Source organism: Emydura macquarii, unplaced genomic scaffold (genome assembly GCF_026122565.2).
Source record: "Emydura macquarii macquarii isolate MOO-44397 ecotype Brisbane River unplaced genomic scaffold, CSIRO-AGI_Emac_v2 contig_306, whole genome shotgun sequence".
Taxonomy (NCBI): Eukaryota; Metazoa; Chordata; order Testudines; family Chelidae; genus Emydura; species Emydura macquarii.
In genome coordinates this window covers 8,460,190-8,479,958 of record NW_027130443.1, presented here as the reverse complement: position 1 = coordinate 8,479,958, position 19,769 = coordinate 8,460,190, and the positions used below count along the sequence as shown (strand labels likewise).

The 19,769-nt window shown below is 53.1% G+C and overlaps 1 protein-coding gene across 1 annotated transcript; it reads right to left on the bottom strand.

Annotated features, from left to right (window-relative positions):
* Window positions 1-1,432: 1,432 nt before the first annotated feature.
* Window positions 1,433-16,943, bottom strand: TNFAIP8L1 (TNF alpha induced protein 8 like 1). The gene is made up of 2 exons (XM_067558397.1): window positions 16,675-16,943; window positions 1,433-3,407 (listed from the first exon to the last, which is right to left on the bottom strand). Exons 1-2 carry the CDS (start codon window positions 16,685-16,687, stop codon window positions 2,842-2,844), a joined length of 579 nt encoding a protein of 192 aa, XP_067414498.1. The 5' UTR covers window positions 16,688-16,943; the 3' UTR covers window positions 1,433-2,841.
* Window positions 16,944-19,769: the final 2,826 nt, after the last annotated feature.

Sequence of the window (19,769 nt, the reverse complement as noted above, 5' to 3'; positions counted from 1 at the left end):
ACATCTCTTGGAACAGGAGGCACAAGAAGGTCACCCAGATAAGGCAAGACTGCATTTGTGAAGTGCCTGTTCTGTGTAAAGGACAATTTTCACAGCACAATGCGGAGCTCAGCATGCTGAAGACAGGCCATGGATGGGGGCATCTGGTTCAGGCCGTGCTCTTGGCGAGACAGGCGCTTTCACAGCCTGCCTTTATTTCATTCTTGAAAGAATGAGAAGCCAAACAGTTTTTTTTGGGGGGGGGGGAGGGGAGCAGCCCTTTATCTCTTCTGTAGCACAGCAGCAGCACTCCGGTAACGCTGCTGCAGAACACAGCACTCGGGGCGGCGGGCTAAAAAGGAACCAGCAGCCCCCCCTGACTACATCCTCTGCTCGAGTGTTCTCATTCCCAGCTGAATTCTTTGCCCCTGGCTGAATACTGGCCGTACAGTAAAGCCGTCAAACTTTCTTTAAAAGAAGGGTGGCTGGATGGCTCCAATGGCTGGCAATGGGCTTATGGAATCACATAACGATTGATGGTGGGTGGTTCAATGGCCTATGCCAAACAAACTAATTTTAGGGCTAATTCCCAGTGAAGATGTGTCCAGATCATCTCCCCCCCACAACAGACACCTCCTGGCCCCCTTCTTGGACATCTAACAAGTTAGCAGGAGATGAAGACCCAACTACCTTCTCACCACCTAGAAACAGACCCTCTCCACCAGGATTGGGAAGGGGGAAGAAGCTTGTCCTGGCCCCTGTCCACCTTGTACCTGCTCTGTGGACAAAGAGGAGGGCTGGAGCACCATGGCTCTCAGTGGGAGACAGTGTGGCTTAGTGAATAAAGCACTTGCCTGGGACTCAGGAGAGCTGGGTTGTATTCCCAGCTCTGTTGGTGATCTTGGACAATTCACCGGTCCAGTTCTGTGCCTCAGTTTCCTTATCCATAAAATGGAGCTAATGATACTGACCTCCTTTCGTAAAGCACTTTGAGATCCCCAGATGAAAAGTGCTTGGTACAAGATTGGGATTATTAAGAAGAGGTGTGGTTCATGTTCACACACCTTTTAAAGAGTGGGGGGATGTCAAAGGTGACATAAAAAGAGCCTAATCTGAGCTCCTGCTCCCCCCGGGCCCAGCCCTGCAACGGGTTAAATGCCCTCCACTGACACTAAATTGGGTAGGATTTATGGGTGTCCTAGTGCATCCCAGATTTCGGCCCTCGAGATGCTGCCACACAGTTCTGCATCTCTGCTTTCCTGAGGCAGAACCTTGGTGCAAAAAAAAGGCAAAGGAGAGTTTTTGGCCCGCCCTATTCAGTTTCAAAAGCAAAGGCAATGTGGCGATCTGCCAGAAATACACCCTGGTTACTTGCAGTATTTGTAACAGAACCCTGGACTGCAGGAAGCTGGAAGATGCAACTTTATTTCAATAACTCACCAGCGCTACATGGTTGTTTTTGTTTTTTTAATTTAATTCAATCTAAGACATTTCAAACCTACACCCTAGTGGGGACAGCCTCTAAGGAACACATCTAACAATTACATTGATATAATCAGCCAAAGACGCTGAGGACAGAGAAATTCAGCTTGGATTTCAGAGGAGGAGGAGGAGGAAAGTGCACATTTGCTATTTGGTTTGAAGATACAGAGTCTCTTTTGCCCCTTTGGGAAAGGAACACGAACAGAAAATGAGCCAGGATTCTCGGATGGGAGGTAGGGGCTGCCTCTGTAACTGGTCCAAAGTACCCACTGGGTTACTGGCAACAGTCAGGGTGGGCAAGTGGTATCTGAAGCATGACCACTTGCTACAGCCCTAGTTTAGGCCTTATCTGTGTTAGGCTTCAGGGTTTAAACCTGACCACCCTCACTGCAGCCTCTCCCCCATTCCTCCCCATCCTGCGACTCCATGGGGTGATCCATCCAAGCAGGGTCCATCCCTATGTGAGATGCCCCCCACTATACATATCCTGGCCTCCAGGGAGATGACAGAACCCAATTCTTGCTTGCAAGGTGCTAATACACTTTCCTTGGCCTAGGGGGCATTAGACCACAGCATGGATTTGTACAGCACTTTAAAATATGGCTCATCCGCTTCTACACAGGCCAGGGAAACTGGGTTTAAACACAGCCAGCATGGTTTGAACTCCAGTATAGATAGCCTTACCTGGTGGCAGGGCATCTGAACCACTCCTCCATGCTCTCTGCTTGAATTAATCTTAATTACAAAAAAAAAAAAAAAAGTTACACACAAAGAGAGTGGGTTCCCCCCCCCCCCAACATTAAAATACATCTAGAAGCGAGACACATTTTGCTACAGCAGGACTCCTTGGACTCTGAATTGTGGGTTTAAGAGCACTTTGTGGGTAAAAATATATACAGTGAGAACAAGGACCTTTAAACAGATTGCTCATGTCCATGGTTGCGGGGCCTGGCCTCTGATGGGTTATAGACCCTGGACTGGGTTGAGAAATCAAGCTGGTGCAAAGAAGAACGTTGTCTCAAATCTCACGCATACAAACAGCCCCTCCTTTGGTGGGGTTGTAACTCCAGCAGAGGAGAGACGGGAGCTGCTTAATTTCACTGTGGAGCTAAGTGAGCCAAAGAGATTCTGGCTACCCAGATAAGCAGCAGATTGCAAAATCACTTAGACAGAAAGTGAAAGGTCTTTGGTCTTTATGAAGAAAAAGGAAAGAGCAAGATGTTTAGCACCATGGAGAAAGAGAAAAAGGCCTGACCCCGCTGAAATCAACTGCTATCTTGCTGTTCAGTTCACTGATATCAAAATGCAGCCTGGAGAGCCAGGGGGAAGAGAGTCAGACAAAGAGCCAAACAGTTGCTCTCAGGCCTTGTATCTGCTGGTTCATATGTTGTCCTCATCCAGCATTTTGTTGATCCCTTCGCAGATCCTCTGCAGGTGGGTGCGGTAGGGTTCAGAAGGTCCATATAGCGCCGACAGGAACTCATAGTCCGCAAAGTGGTTGAAGACGTGATTGATCCTGGAGTGGGACTTGGCCGTCAGATGGGTGTTGACGGCCTGGTGGAGCAGGTCGCGGCATTCATTCAGCACCCCGGACATGACTCTGCGGTCAAAGGTGAAGTCTATCTGGTAGAAGCTGATGGCGGTCATGGCCAAGGTGTGCACTTTCTTGCGGAAATGCTCCATTAGCCGCAGCTCCTCAGCAGTGAACTGCCTGTTGCGGTAGAGCACCCCCAATTTCATGACAATCTTGATCAGGTTCTTGATGATCTTTTGGGCCTCCTTGCGGTTGTGGGTGAATTCCTTGGTGACCCGGTACAGCTCGTCCAGAACCTCGCTGCTGGTGTCATCGATGAAGATGTTCGCCATGGTCTTGGAGGCCATCTTGCTCAGGAGTTTTTTCTGAGCCTGCAGAACCAAGTTCTTGGTGCTGAAGGTGTCCATCTTCTCTGGAAGGGGGAAAAGAACACAAAGATGTGATTCAGTCCCGGCCCTGCAATAATGATCCCTCCCCTCCTGACACGCACGCATGTGCATGCACACACACGAAAAAGCATCCTGGTCTAACAGAGCAGAGGGGGCTGGGCGTCTGGACTCCTCCATTCTATTCCCACCTTTGGGATAGGAGTATGGTCTAGTGGTCAGAATAGGGAGGGACGGAGAGTCAGGACTCCTGGGTTCTGTGCCTAGCTTTGGGACTATGCTATGACTAGCTATGGTTTACCGAGCAGGGGACTGGGATCCAAGACTCCTGAGTTCTTTTCCCCTTTCTGGGAACAAGTGTAATCTAGTGGGTAGGTATCACAGAGGGATAAAATCTCCCTAACATCAAAGGAAGACAGATGCTCTCCATACATTGGAAAGGCCCATTAGACCTGTATTGCTCTCTTCCCACCTGGGATCTGTATCGCTACTTATGCAGAAAAAGACTTATCACCCAGTCATTTTAGCGTGACCTCCTTAAAAATCATTTCCTCGAGAGCCAGAGAGGGCGGACCCACGTGGCATTTGTTGGTTGACCTGCAGCTGCTGAGATGCACTTCAGCACAGCAGAGCCGACACCCCGAGAGGGGAGGGCATTAGTAGTCACGTTTGCCGATATAATTTCGTTCAGCCCTTGGAACCTGCCAGCGAGCAGCACTCCTGCTGGGTTCCTGTTGCGTTTGTCAAAGTACATAAAAAAACTCTATTTCTTCAGCTCCCTGCTATGCCAGGGCGGTTTGGATTCTGGAACTGATTCAGTTTCCTGACAGGATGATAAGCTGAGCTCACCATTACTCAGGGACTGATTCTCCTGCTGCGCCCCACCCGCGCCGGGTGAGGGAATTTGATTCTTGCAGATGCGCCAAGGAAGACAGAAGTGAGCAGCTCATAAGCAAGGTTATCGGCTTAGCTGAAGGCTGCACACGGATGAGTGCAGCAATTCAGGCAAGGAGAAAGACCTAGAGACAGGTTAAAAGACGTGCCTAGGACTCACCAACAAACCGAACCACTCAGCCAGTGATGGTGATCTCCTGCATCCTAGTCCTATCTCCTATCCACTAGGGCACACTGCTGTTAGTAGCAAAATAACAGGGATTGTGATTAAGGGAGGGAGCATAGCCTAGTGGTTAAAGCACTGAATTTGGAGTTAGGGAACCTTGATTCCATTCCTAGCTCTGCCGTGCATTGCTTGGGTGACCATGGGCCAGTCACGTCATGCTTCAGTTTCTTCACCTGTAAATTGGGACTAATAATACGTACCTACCTGACACAGGGGGAAGATAGTGAGCTCATGTTTATAAAGTGCTTGGAGATCCTCCAGTGGAAGGTGCTATAGAGTGTAGACAAGGGGTGGGCAAACTTACTGACTCCCCAAAACCCCCTTTCTCGCTGGGCAGAATCGTCTAGCCCCACCTCCCTGCTGCAGGGCAGAAGCTCCGAGTTCCCCACCCCAGTTTGGTAGGCATGGGCACAGGGGACTCTGCGAGCCGCACTTTAACTGTAAAAGAGCCGCATGAGGTACAGACCATTGCAAAAGACCACTGTCATGCTAGCGCTTACAGAAGAACAATAATCCAGCCAACAGAATGGGTGACTCTGAATCCGTTCCTCAAGTGGTATGAATACAGTGAAGGAGGAGAGCTGCACCAGGTAAGATGCACAAAGGTGCCGGTAGAAGCCAGCACACCGAGCTCCAGCCCACCGGGAATTTTCCCTTGCGAGTTCTAGATCCCTGCAAATAGGGGACAATAACAGAAAGGCTGGCCCAGGCGTAAGTAGGCTATCAGTTAAACGAGCAGTAATGGAGCAGTCAAGAGCTGGGCTGGGCAAGATGTTCCACGCGGCATTATTTACAGCCCTTTGGAAACACACGGGTTTGCAAGTATTTCCCCTGATGTGCAAACACTGATTTTAACAGCATGGGCCCGGAGTTGAAGGGCTCTTTTTACTAATGAAGAAATGGAAAAAAATACAGCCTGCAATGCTGGAGCTGCAGGTCTCCTCACAGGACAGCCTCATTTTCTGCCCGACAGGCAGACAGGAGATAAGCTGGTATCAAGGGAGGCCGCTTCCGAGAGAGGAGAGAAAAAGCAAGGGGGAGAGACAGCGAGCCATTCCATCAGGGGCGTCGGCAGCAGTACAGGGGTTATGATTTAGCACCTGCATATCAGAAAGTTAACTTCCCTGCTCGGGGGAGGCTGCAGTTAGCTTTGCCAGGGGCGGAGCACGGGTAGGGCAGCTCCTCTGTCTGCCAGTGCTTTTTCGCCCAGGGAATCTTTCCAAAGACTGACAACTCAAGGTGGGAGGGCAAGTATTATAGCCATGCTCCAGATCATGGCAGCGTAGTGATGTGACAGCTGGGAGCACCTGCCTTAGGAGAGATGGCAGTGGGAAGAAAGTTGGTTAGGCAGCTATCCCCCTATGGTGGAACTTTCTTATACTGGACCGACCCCATTTTACAGATGGCAAAACTGAGGCTCAGAAAATTTAAGGCCCTGATTTTCCACCGCGGTCACTGGCTTGGGACTGGAATAATCTGAGGCATGATGTCCCTGGTTTTCAGGGGCGCTGGGCACCCCCAGCTCCCAATGGCTTTCTCTGGAACTGGAAGTGCTCTGGACTTTTGAAAAATCAGGAGCCTTTAAGGTGTTTCAAATTGGGCACCCCCAGAAAAGCAGGGTTTCCAAAACCATTGGTCACGTCTCAAACCTTGGCCGAAGTGACGTGGGGCTGCCTTATCCATTTGTCCTTTCAAAGCAACTGGACACATTGCTCTTAAGGCCAGAAGGGACCATTTTGATCATGTAGTTTGATTTCCTAGATGACGCAGGCGGCGGAATTGAACACAAGCCACGGAAGATTAAATGAATCTCACATATCTTTGAGGATGTGACCTTCAAGGCCGCGACCCCCTCTGTGCTGCACGGACACAGCGTTTCCCAGGCTCTTTTCTGGGAGTGTAAGGGTTTGCCTCTGGGTCTTGCCCAAAATTACTGCTCCTTCCAACCTGTGGATGCTTTACCCGTCCAACAGGTGGTTTCACCCCAGAGGGGGCTGCAAGTCAGTGCTGCTGTACGTCTGCAGTTTGCAAAATGCCTTGCGAGCGTAGTGATGAAAGGCACCCATATAAATAGAAATTCCCACACCCAAAACCTTTGTCAGTTTACAGCTGAGGTTGGCCAAGTACAACCTCTACCCACACAAGCCTTTAAAAACCAGGACATGCCGAGCAAAGGGAACCTTCTCTACAGAGCCGGCAACACCCACCCGTCCCTTTATGCAGCCATGGGAACAGACTCCACACAACGCTCCCTTGCACTGTTCATTTAACACTGCCTGCCTTTTTCATAGCGCAGTTCAGACACAGATCTCAAGGCGCTTTAGCAAAGGAGGAAAGTATCATTTACACCTGGAGAACCGGAATCGTGGACATGCTGGGCGGAAAGGCCCCTCACGAGACTCATCTAATCCAGCTCCCTGCGCTGAAGGAGGATTAAACAGACCTAGACCATCCCTGGCAAGGGTTTGTCCAACCTGTTCCTAAAAACCTCGAATGACGGGGATTCCACCACCCCCTAGGGCATCTGTTCCAGAGCTGAACAACTCTCAGCATTAGAAAGCATTTCCTAACATCCAGCCTCCATCTCCCTTGCCACAAACTAAGCAGATTCCTTCTTGCCCTGCTCTCGATGGACACGGAGAATAACTGTTCACCGTCCCCTCTATAGCAACCTTTTACTCATTTGATGCCTGTTATCGCGTCCCGCCCCCAGCCTTCTCTTTTCTAGACTGACCAAAACATGCCCGATTTCTCTGCCTTTCCTCACGGGTCACGTTTTCCAAACCTCCTCTCGTTTCTGTTGCTCAGCTTCCTTGTGTCTCATGGGGCAATTTGCCTCAGGTTCCGCCCCCACCGCAGGCCAGTTCTCAGGTCTCTCCAGGGTCAGTCTCCGTCTCCTCTCCAGAGGGCCATGCCTCTTCCCAGCGCCTGGTTCATCCAGCTCTAATGCTCACCCCAAGCTGCGCCATCAGGGGGCGCTAAACGGGACTCAGCAGCATCCCCCAAGACTTGGGGCAGAAGGGAATTAATTCATCCTCACCCCCCCATCCCAAGCCTGTCTCCTGCTAAATCTGTTAACCAAAGAGCCTCTCACATGCTCCCTCTCCCCCGACTCTTCCCCTTGGGCAGATGCTACCGTTTAACGGGTGACTGGAGACTTCCCTCGAATGAGACATTTTCCTGCTCAGACGGGCCCATCAGGCAGCGCCTCCGACTCGTTCCATTGTTCGCCGCGGCACTGCTTCATGAGCTGACGGAAGAGGCAGTTTTGCCTCGGCACAACTTAGAGACGGAAATAAACCAGCAGATTTCCTTCCTGTCACTCATGCTTCCAGCTCTGCTCTAGTTTGAAAACACCTCTAAAACACCAGCCTCTTCTGCTGAAAGTGCAGGTCAGGGCTGTGACACGACTGCGGGAAATTGAGCAAAGCCCGGCGTCTGCCGAGAGGAAGGACGGGGCGGGGGTTACGGTGCTGGAGGATGCAGCACCCCAGATGGCAAACTTCTCTGCTTTCCCTTCTCGTCCAGCAACCTGAAGGCCTTTCAGATCTCTCCCTTGGAGTTGGGAGCCTTGACACCCCCCAGTGTCCATGGGGAAGGATGGCCCAGTGGTTAGGTTGTCCTCGGATGCAGGCGATGGAAGTTCAATTCTCTGTTCTGCCGCAGACTTCCTGTGTGACCTCCGACAAGTCTTTCAGGGCAGTGTTTCCCAAGCCGTGGGTCACGACTCACCAAAGGGTCGCAGGAAGGTTGTAGATGGGTCATGGGCCTGGTGTGGAGGGGTCGTAGCCAGGTCGCAATGCCCAGGGCAGGGAGCCAGGCCCAGCCCCGTGGGACAGTACCTAGGGGGCTGGCTTGGGCAGCTAGCCTGCTATACTGCTATCTCTTTCCAGCTAGCTCAGTGAGCCTACCTATACTGCAATCGCATCCCCTGAGTCACTCGGTGCCTCAGTTTCTCCATAGGCACAATGGGAAATAGCCCTTCCCTACCTCGCAGGGGTGTTGTGAGGTGCTCAGATACTGTGGTGATGAGGGCCAGATAAGTACCTTAATATACAGACAGATCTTCCAAGAGAAGATGGAGGCACGTTTTAATCTGCCCCATCTCAAATTCAGGGTTCTGTGTTTCTCACTCCCTAGGATGCAGCCACTGCTACGTACAGCAGAGCAGTGAGCTGCTTTCCTTGCCCCGCTGGGTGGCATTAGCCATGTTATCTGTTCACTGATGTTGATCCAGCAGCCCGGCTCTGCACTGAAGCAGGGCTTTGGCTTTAATTCAGTGGGTTTTACTGCCAGGAGTTAGCAGCGCTGCTAGACCTGGCGACGGGAGTGAGATTTAAGGAGGGATTCGAATGAGGAGGGGCCAGGCGCCTGGATTGCTAGGGTAAGGGAGAGCAATTAAGGCATCAGGGGTGGCTCAGAAGGAGGCACAAAGCCCAGGGAGGGAGAAGGGTAGGGAGTGGTAAGGCGGGATTCAGCAGAGCAAAGGGGAGTAGCAAGAAACAGCAGCAGAGATATATGCAGAAGCAGCTTCATGCGAAGCCTTAAGGGGGAGAACAAGAAGCTCGAAGTAGCTATGGGGAGCAGAAGGAAGCCATCCAGCTGTGGGCAAAGATAAGTCCAGTGAACACGTTTCTGATTTCCCCATTCATCCATAGGATCCTTTCTGTATCTGTTCCTCTGGGCATCAAAACACTGTTAGTCCCTCCCCAGCTACCCCGGAGGGCCTGTGAGCACGAGGCAGCGCCAATACGTTCCTTTGCCAAGGTGAAGCTTGCACCTGCGCAGAGTGAGTTTTGCAGCTCTGCAGCAAAGGCAGCCGGCAGCGAGGAAAAACAAAGCAACCACCAAGTTTTAGCAAGAGCTTAACTGAAGAGCATGCAGCAGAGAGAGAGCCTCGCCAAGTAGCTGCCCCGGAACACTAGGCTAGAAACATCACAGCATCAGAATTAGCTTTGTCCTAGGCACATCGAATAAGATCTCCCCTTGACCTCAGCCGTGTTGCACCCACTTAGACCAGCTCTGAGTTTTAACCCCTTCAGCGGGGACGACGCACACCACAGCATCACAATAGAATAAAAGCATTTCAGTTCACCCTTAAACAAACATGGTGCACGGTGACCTCTGCACATCCGGCCACGGCTCCGCAGCCCCGTTCCCTCAGCCCCGCCTGCTACTGAGATGACATCTCCATGTTGACACGAGCCATCCGTCCTCTGCGGGTATGTGTCATAGAGACGACGCCTGATCCCCGCCCCCCGCACCGACAGCGATGTACATCGGGAATAACTCCTGCAGATACCAGCACAAGCAAGAGCTGAATCCAGGCCGACAGTTTAAAAGCAGCCCTCTCTGATGAATCAGAAAACAGACGCTTCGTGTATGCCGGAGGAATCTGAAACACTGTCATCCTGCCAGCACCCAGTGGAGGCTGGTGACATTTCAGAGATTAGGCAAAACTGACACAGGTGTGTGTCAGGAGCCAGTTTGCAGCACCGTATGCAACTCCGGCAATGCCATCCTCCCAGGGGTCTCTGCTATCAGCCCCCCCACAAGCTGGGAAGAGAGCGGCGGTGATTATTTTTTATTTCCCCACCCTGCCCCCTCATGTCTCTCTTCCCCCAATTTCTTCCAAGCATTTGCGCACCTGTGCGCTTCCACTAGTGATTATCCTGGCCTCAATTACTGGAGCAACTGTCAGCCTTTCCCCTTCTCCCGCCGAACACCCGCCCACCGCTGCCTTGATGGGAGGATGAATATTTCATACAGCAGCACAAAGGCACTTGAATAATTTATGGGTCAGCGTGGAGAGAGAGCATACAGCATGTGGAAAGAGGCGCTCCTGTGAGGACGGAGCTGAGAGCAGGCAGGCATCTCCTCCTCCTGGCACTTATTAGGGCTGTGGTCATGTGCCCATGGAACCCGCCCCCCGTTTCGCATGGATTTATAATTCACTGTCAAAAGTTTCCTCTGGTGCAAAAGTTCTCAGCTCAGAGGGTGCGTTAAACCGCAGGAGCAGCATCTGCCCAGCTCGCTGAAAAACTAGAGATGAATGTTTAGTGGTCTTGGATGCTCCCTGGCTTCCCTAGTTCTCAGCTCTTCCATGAGTTCCCTGCCAGCCGACGGAAAGCAAGCACGGCAGGAATACCTTGCTTCCCGACTTCCTAACCTGGTCTGCCGCAGAGCTGCCTTTCGTGCCAGAATCGGACAGGAGCGGAGCAATCCGGTGTGCAGGGCTTCACTGCACCATTGTCGTGTTTACACGGGGCAAGGCACCCTGCTTGGATCTGGTTCTCAGTTACGCTAAGGCACTTTTCTGCCACCCTGGCAGCACAAAGGGGCCTTTACAGTAAGGAGGAAAGAGCCTTTCTGAGAATATCCCCCGTGCAGAGGGCATCCCAAAGAGGTGCAGAACTGCACAAAGCCTGTAACCTCTACACACATTTAAACTTCCGCCAGAGTCTGGGGCAATCCAACCTGTCTCTCTAAAGAGGTCAAAGAATTTAAACAACTCTCCTTCTCTTTCACATCTCTTTGTGCCGCTCTGCCCTACGGTACCACCCAGCAGTTCTCAGAGCATCTTTCGGTTACTAATTTAAGTAAGCTTCACAGCTACCCCAGGGAAGTATTATTATGACCATTAAAGAATGGGAAAGAGAAGGGTGAAATGATGTAACCACAGAGCAAGTCCATGGTCCTGCTCTAACCACTAGATTATACTCCTTACACCAGCCAACTCTAGATGCCCTTGGCAGAGCTGTTATTGCAAGCGTCAATATCTCTCCCTCCCAGGCCTGACTTTTACTGGCATTTGGGTGTGGGGAGATAAATAATTAAAGAGGCACCTCATCCTTCTGCAGCCCTGTTTGTTATCCGTTGCCATGGGTGCAAAACACCTTCCCCAACAGCCCCTCCTGGAAACATCTACCAGCTGCTTGAGAAATGAGTCCGGCCCTTTGCAGGAGTTTTCCTGAAGTGGCCCAATGTAAAAGTTGATCAGTAGCCAAGCAACCGACTTCTTGGAGTCAGGCACGTATGCACAGAGCGGGCAGGTCCGAGAAGGAGACGGAAACTACTGCGTAAAGCCCCGCTCCCTGACGAAGGAAGCAGGAATCCGGTGAGCCACCCAGCCCTGCTCATACAGCACACACAGCCACGGCCCATCCCATTTATAACACCACGCCGTCCCAGAGTCGCTGTTATTACCATCTGCGTTGTGGTGGCACACAGGAGCTGGAGTCACAGACCCGGCCCCCAGGGTGCTAGGCGCTGTTCAAACACGGAACAAAGAGACAAGTCCCTGCCCCAAAGAGCTCACAATCAAAGGGTCATTGTTGGCCCATAGTACTGAGAAACACTGGGATTGTGTGACAGGAGTTGGGGAGGCCTGGGGTCAAGCCCCAAGAGCTATGCACAGGACTGTAACAGCAGGGAGCTGGCCTGACGCAGGGCTACCTTGGTCAGGCCTCCGGCTGCTCACCCTGACACTGCTCTGCCCCCAAGCGACCCATGTGAGGCCCCAGCCAGGCGGCAGGGAGTTGATTAGGGGACGGGTGGCTATTTTGCGGCAATGTAAAGAAAGTGCTAATGAACTTTTGTAAAAGGCCTTTGGATCTCCTGACCCTTTGCTGCACGGAGAACCCCGAGCTCCTTCAATTGTCCCCCCCCAGCAGTGGAAATGCTGGGTCTGCCCCTGCCAGCAGCCTGGCTTGGGGCATACTCCGTGAGTTCAGATTTCTTTGGTTTCTCTTGCAGAGGCTCATCAGCCAGGGACCTGTTAACGCAGCTGCGACTGTTGTAAGCTGCACGTCTGGCTGTTCAGAGCCGGACTGAGAACTCGCCAACTCATTCCACACAATCCCCCAAGCAGCATTTCTCAGCCTTCACTTCACTCCCGCTGCTGGCGCCCCAGCCCCCGTCAACCCCTCACTGCTCCCAAGCATGGAACGGATTAGGAATGGCAGGAAGCCAAAAGACACAGCGGGGCGGAAACCAGAAGCCGTCTGAAATAATTCTTAGGCTTTCTTCTTTGTAACAGCCCACAGTCACGAATAACCCTGCTCTGACTGGTAAATAGCCAACTCAGAGATGGGCCTGAACTAAACCCAGGCTTTCGGCTCACAGCTCAAACGTATCCCTGTAACGAAACAATCCATCTATCTGAGGCACAGAGAAACTAGCGACCGTGTGGGGGAAGAACCCTCGACAGATCCGAGCTATTCACACAGCACCCAGGTGACAGAGTGCTGAGACTCTGATTCCTGGGTCACCAATCAGCTCTGCTGGACCAGGCTGACTGGGGGAAGTGCAAGCTGATTCACTGATCAGGCTGGGAGGTTGGAAGAACCAATTGGTTCATCAGCGGAGAGCTGTAAGACAAGGAAGTACTGAGGGTGACAGTAATGGTGATCAGAGCTAGCACGGTGTGCGCAGAGATCTCGAGGACCTGCCTGTCCCCCTGGTTCTGCAATACAGTAGAACCTCGGCGTGATGAACGCCGCGGGAATGGAGGCTGTCCGTAACTCTGAACAACACGGGATGCTTGTTCTTTCAAAAGTTTTACAACCGAACATTCTTACTTCAGCTTTGAAACTTTACTGTGCCGAAGAAAAATGCTGCTTTCCCTTGAGTTTTTCATAGTTTACATTTAGCACAACACTGTACTGCATTTGCTCTTTTTGGTCTCTGCCACTGCCTGATTGGGTCCTTCCAGTCCCCAATGAGGTGCGTGGTTGACCGGTCAGTTAGTAACTCTGGTGCTCTAACCCTGAGGTTCAGCTGTATTATGGTAATGGTGCCTGGGATTGGGAATGGATCACACAAAGTTGCCACTCAACAGATGGAGTCGGAGAGGTTCGGGGGGCATTTGAGGATGGGGTCAGCGCATGGCCTGTTACAGCCTGATGCCCGGTTACTCCGTTCCTGCCCTTGCGATAGGGAAGCTTTAAGTCACCATTGCACTCCCTGTGTTCTGGAACATACAGGATCCTGCTCGGTCCCAATAAAGGAGCCTCGGGACCGCTCTGACTTACACTCTCCTTCCCACAGCCCTCTGTGGGCTCTGAGAAAGAGAGACTAGCTGTGAGGTGGGACTCTTGGCTGTATCCTCAACCTGCCCCTATAACGGCCAGGGAGCAGGGCCAGCACAGAGCCGTTAGGCCTGCTCTACGCTGGCTGGGAAAGCCCCCTGAATACGGGAAGGGGAAATCCTTGGCAGGAAGGGGTGCTTCCATCCACCTTAAGGTCCCTTTCCACTGGCCTTCAGTGCGCTTGCTCCCCTCACAGCAGCATCCTTCCAGTTTTGAACATAATTCCCTGTGAGAGGCAAGAAGCAGGACGGGATGGATCACTGCTCCGTCCCGGCATGGAGTGAGGATAAGGCGGGGCGAGTCATTCTGAGCATCTCTCGCCTTCGGCTCCCTCCCTTCCTCGTCAAGCTCAGATCAGCAGTTCTCTCTTCTGGAGCAACTTCCTCCCTCCCTCCGGAGGATGGCAATTAAGAAGGCTTGTTAGGAAGAAGGAGCGTTCGCGCCCCCACCCCGCACGAGGGGACGCCTCAGCTGAGTGGCACATCAAATGCTCCCTGCTGAAGGCGTCTGTCCTTTGAAAGGATCACTGTGAAAATTAAGGCACTTTAAAAACAAAGATTCCCAGAAGGTGTGCGCATGGGGGGAGGGGGGACCTTCTGGTAGGTGCACCCCAAGTGGTGTCTAATGGGGGGCTGGCTGAGCAGGTGGGGAGCAGTCAGCCTGGCCCATTGTGCAGCGCGTGCCTGTTTCACTGGTACCCACTTGTCCATGCTGTTCTGTTGGGCTCTTGCCCCCGCCTCCTTCTGTTTTTTGACATAAGATTGCACAAGTTCTTCAGGGCAAGGACTGTGTAACTTGCTGCTGAACTGTGCCAAGGGCAGTGGGTCCTGGGTCCCTGCTCGGGACCTCTAGGCGCTACTGTACTGCAAATAATGAAACAACAACAGCTACAGGCTGTGCTCTGGGCCTGCTGCATTTATAAGTTTGCTTTTAAGCCAGCTGATGGTCTAGTTTTTATTAGGGAATGGGACTCCAGAGCCCTGAGTTCTATTCCCAGCTCTGCCGGTGACCTCAGGTAAGTCACTGCCTGGCTCTATGCCTCCATTTCCCCATCTGTAAAATGGGGTGATACTGCTCAGTTCTTTGTGAAGAGCTTTAAGGTCCTTGAATGGAAGGGGCTAGAGAAGTGTGTGGTGTTATTCATGAGCTCAGGAACACAGAAACTGACAGACAGGATAAGACCCAAGGTCCCTCTCACCCAGTATCTCGTCTCCCACAGTGGCTGGCACCGGATGCTTTAGAGGAAGCTGCAAGAACCCACAGTAGCAGCTGAGGGGTAATCTGCCCCTCACAGTAGGTCTCACCCTGGTCGCTAGTGGTTTGGTTTAAATCCTGAAGCTTGACATTTAATACCCTTTCCAAAACTATTGGTCATAACTGTGATAATTCAAATATACTCGTGATCTCTTTCTGAATCTTGCAATGTTCTTGGTCTCCATGTCTCCTTGGGGCAATGAGTTCCACGGTCTAATTATGCATGGTGTGAAAAAGTAGCTCCTTTCATCTGTTTTGAATTTACCACCTTTTAATTTGAGGCAGCAGCCCCTCAATCTTGTGACAAAGACAGGAAGAACAGATGTTCCCCATCTATCGTCTCCAGACCATTCGTTATTTTATAGACTCTTTTATAACATCCCCTCTTACTTGCCTCCTCTCTAAGGTGGTAGTAATAATAATGCCCAGCTCTTAGAGCTTTTTAGGGCAGTGGATCTCCGAGTGCTTTACAATGGAGGGCAGCATCATTATCCCCGTTTTACAGATGGGGAAACTGAGGCACAGAGAGGGGACTTGGCATGGCCAAGGTCACCCCACAGGCCACTGGCAGGGCTGGGAATAGAGCCCATATCCCCACAGCCGCAGTCCAGTGCTCTCTGCACCAGTCCCAATCTTTTCAATCTCCCTTCACAGGAGAGGCTTTCTAGGCCGTTGATCATTCGTGTTGCCCTTCTCGGAGCCCCCTCTAATTCCAAAATATCCTTTTTGAGAGCAGTTAAATGGCTTCTTTCCTTCCCCTGCTGAGCTGCTTTTTATAAACTGGTGGGATGGGGCTTTAGAAGACAAATCATGCCACACGGTCACCTGTTCCCGCAGAAAACACCTCTGATTTTGAATCAGGAACAAGCTTTGTTCTCTGTCCTCTGATCCTATCGAGCCAGTCTGGGCATGGGGCAAGAAGTTCAATGGATTCTGAACAATCGCTGCCTCCTCAAATCCCAGTGACAGGCTGGCTTCACCTGGGACTGAAGTTCGAGCCCAGTGCTCTTTCTTGGCACCGCCAGCACGGTTTACCCCCTTGGAGCCAGATCTTCGAGAGCGCTCCGCTCCCGTTTAGGTGGGCAAGGAAGGAGCCAGGTGCTCAGAAGGCTGCAGCACCTTGGGTGGTAACCTGGCCCCAAGGAGAGCTGCTGAGTGCAGAGCTCTTTGGCAAACCCAGCCTGGGGTGCGGAGCCTTTGAAAACTCTGGGCTGGAGAGAGGAGTTGGTGGGCACCATGGGGAAAGCTGGGCCCTGAAAGAGCATCAACATCCGTCCCATGGAGCCCTTTAGTTACCCCCGGCCAGGGGAAGAGCAGCAGCGTCAGTAGAAACCCGGGAACAAGGCAACGTCCCACAACATCCTCCCTGGCCCGTGCAGCCTCCCGGGGTGCGGATACGACCCTGCGGAGCGGGCTGTGGGCCGGGGGCCGGGCGGATGGAGCGGGGGGAGCCCTTCGACGGGGCTTTTCCCCGCTCGGGTTTCCGGGGGGTGCGAGGGGGGCCCGCCTGGAAGCCGCTGGCAGGAGAAGGCGGGGAGACATCCCCCGCCCAGCCCGGCGATCGGCCCGCGTGGAGAGGCCTGCGGGGGTCCGGGGAGAGAAAAACAGCCGCACCCAGGAGAGACCCGCGCCCCGCCGGGCCGAGGCGGGTGGATGACGCCTGGACGGGGCCGGGGGGGCCCTGGCAGGGCGGGGAAGGGAATCCGCTGCCCCCGGCCCGTCTCCACGCTGCGCCCGCCGCGTGGCCCGGGGCCGAGCCTGGCCATTTAACCCGCGCTCGCCCCGCTCCGCTCCGCTCCCCCGTCCCCTCCCGCGCCAGCCCCGACTTACCTGCTGCCTGCATCCAGCGAGGGGGATCCCACCCCCGCGCCCCGGGTGTCCCGCGCCGGCCCGGGATGCTCGTCCCTCCCCGCGGCCTGCCGGCGAGCCCGGGCGGAGCTGGGAGCGGGTCTCTCTGCCCGGCCGGCGGCGGCTCCTACTGCAGCCCCGGTCCCGGTCCCTGGGCTCCAGTCTCTGCCCCCCAGGCAGGCAGCAGGCCGGGTCACGGGGCCAGGAGCAGGAGCAGGAGCGGCAGCTCGGCGAGCCCCCTGCGGCTCCCTCCCTCCAGCCCCAGTCCCGGCTCCGGTCCCAGCCCCCCCCCCGGTGAAACCCGAGCCCAAAGTTTCAAATTCAAGGCGAAGTCCGGGCCACTGGGGGGGGAGCCGCCAGCCAATGGCAGCGCAGAGCTAGCTACGAAGTAGCCAATGGGGCCCAGGCACAGACTTGCGGAGGGGGGGTTGGAAGGGGGGGGGGAGCTCCCCCCAACAAGCCCTTTTGGGTTCCCGGCAATGCGCGGGCACCAGGGGCCCCTGCCCCGGCTGGGTCCGCGCTGCAGATGCAGCCAGAGAGCCTGGCCCAGGGTCCCTCCCGCTGCCAACGTGCCCAGGGCTCGGCCTCTTTGCTCTCCCCGGCTGGCTGGGGCTTTGCCCTGCGCTGTTTCCAGCGTCCCTGGCGCTTTCTGGCCCTGTTCTGCCTCCGCCAGCAACGCTTGGCAGCTCCCCGGCCTGTCCCGGTTCCCACCCTCCAGGGGAAGCGGCTGCTGCTGCTGCTGCTGCTGCAATCATCCTAACCATAATAATTACTAGCCACGAGCCGGCTCAGCCCTCAGCTGCACCCAAAGCAGCCGGGCCACAAGAGCCATGAGCTGCAGAGGACGGTCGTTATTATTGTTCCCAGAGACAGCAAGGCACCCTGCCTTGCAGTGAGTCAGTGGCAGGGCGGGAGCAAAACCCAGGACTCCAAGTCCTAATGGTTGGTTGCCCTCTCCAACCCCTAGATTACCTGCTATCCCAGCGCTGGGAATGGGACCCTGGAGTCCTGGTGCCCAGTCCCCCTGCGCTAACACATCAGACAGACTCCCAGAGCCGGGAACAGGGAGCGCGAATCTGCACTTCATTTCACACAGCCACCTATGGGCCCTGGGATGCCGAGAATCGCCATCCTGCACGTGTAGGGTGCTCGGCCACGTCCTGATTCCCTCCAGTCCATCCACCGGTGCCGGGAGCTGGAAGCAGGGTCAGCTCAGTGCCCTTATGCCAGTTCTACGCTGGCCACCGAGGCCTGTGCATTGGGGGAGGGGGGGATGTCTGCCCTCTTTACGGCCACTTTATATTGCCAGGATATTTGGGGCTAAAAGCAGGAGTTGCTACAGCTTGAAGGAAATGACCCAGGCTTAGGGATGTCTCGACTGCAGTCATGGGCAGGCTTGCAGTTCAGGTAGACATACCCCAGTTTTCTTGAGTCCTGGAGCTGTGAAAATGCACCATCATGAGCTTCAGCACAGCCTATCCAGAGCTCTGGGTAATTGCTCAGGCACTCAGCCTGTGCTGAAGCCTCTGCTGGCGTGACTTCATTGCTCTGGAACTGGGGCTAGCTGGATTAAAGCTAACTCAGTGTGTCACAAGTCACCCTGCGATTGCAGGATAGTCAGACCCTCAGGTGGGCGCAACAGCAAAGTCAAAAGCCTCTTCTGTGGACTGGCCACCGCAGAGAGACAAACACCCACATTCTGGTGTGAGTTACAGCAGCATCTCTGAAAATCAGGCCCTAACATTCCCCAATCCCTCATCTCCTTGCAACATACCTGCCTTGTATCTGGGAGGAGGCTTTCTTGTGTCACCCCAGATCACGAGAGCAGTCATGCCCATGTGTCACCAGATGGGATGTCACCCCAGAGCAGCGTGTCACCTCGGTCAGGTTTGTCTTGTCCTAGATTTTGACTCCACCTTTTCTCTGCATCAGCCCAGTCCCCTGCATAGAGCTGCCCTGTGTTATCTATTCCAAGCCTGAAGTTTAATCTCCTCTTTCTCTGCTGGTAAATTCAAATGTTTATTAAACTTCCAGCTTTTATTTTAACTGCTCGGATTAACATCCCCAAAGCGGCCAGCCCCTGGAAGGTGGGGCTAAAACCACTTCAAATCCAGAGAAGAGAGCTTTGTTACTTTGTGGTAGGTTGGCCGGAGAGCAGGATGCAGCTGGAATATTTAGAATCACAGCTGTAGACAATGTTTTGTCCACTTCTCCTGCCTAGAGGAAGAGCAGTATTCCCCGGGCAGGCCTTGTGCATCCAGTGCTGGACAAGTTACCCCTTGGAGCAAGAGAATTTTCATTGACTTTCATGCACAACAAATGCTTGTGTTTGAGGGTGTCTTATATGTGCATCTATTTATATATGTACAGGTGTGTGCTTGTATCTCTGTGTGTAATATTTACATCTGTGACTATGTGTGTGCATGTGGAGGGATGTGTGTAAAATGATACCTGTTTATGTGTGTAGATGTGTGGGAACCTACGTAGGTGTGAGTATGTATTTATATGCGTCCACACGGGGTGTGTAGGCATGTGATTATGTTTAGGGCTGTGTACAGTAGGGTGCCTGTGTGTGTAGGTATTTACACGTGTGCAGATGGATTGACACGTCCGTGTGTGCTTTTCAGTGTGGGTGCATGTATGTGGAAAGGGCATTTAGATGTTTATAAAATTGGGCACCTCAGTGTGTTTTTTGTAGGGGGTGTGTATGTGTCAATGTTTGTGTATGGAGGACAGTGTGTATATATTACGTGTACACAGATATTTGTGTTTGTGAGTAGACGTGTATGATGGCCTTTGTGTGAATTTAAATGTGTGCATACATTTAGATGTGTGTGTGCTTACGGGGCTGCAGGTCTATGCATATGTGTGTGTGTTTATATGTGAGTGTAAGTGTCCAGGGGGGCCTGTGTGTGTGTGTGTTCACATGAGTGTATGGAGATGTCTGCACTGCAGCTGGAAGCATGCTTCTTAGCTCAAGCCAATGGATGTATACTAACTCTGCTCCAGCTAGCAAGCAAAAACAGCAGTGTAGCCAGGAGCACAGGATTGGCGTGGGCTAGCTGCCAGAGAACAAA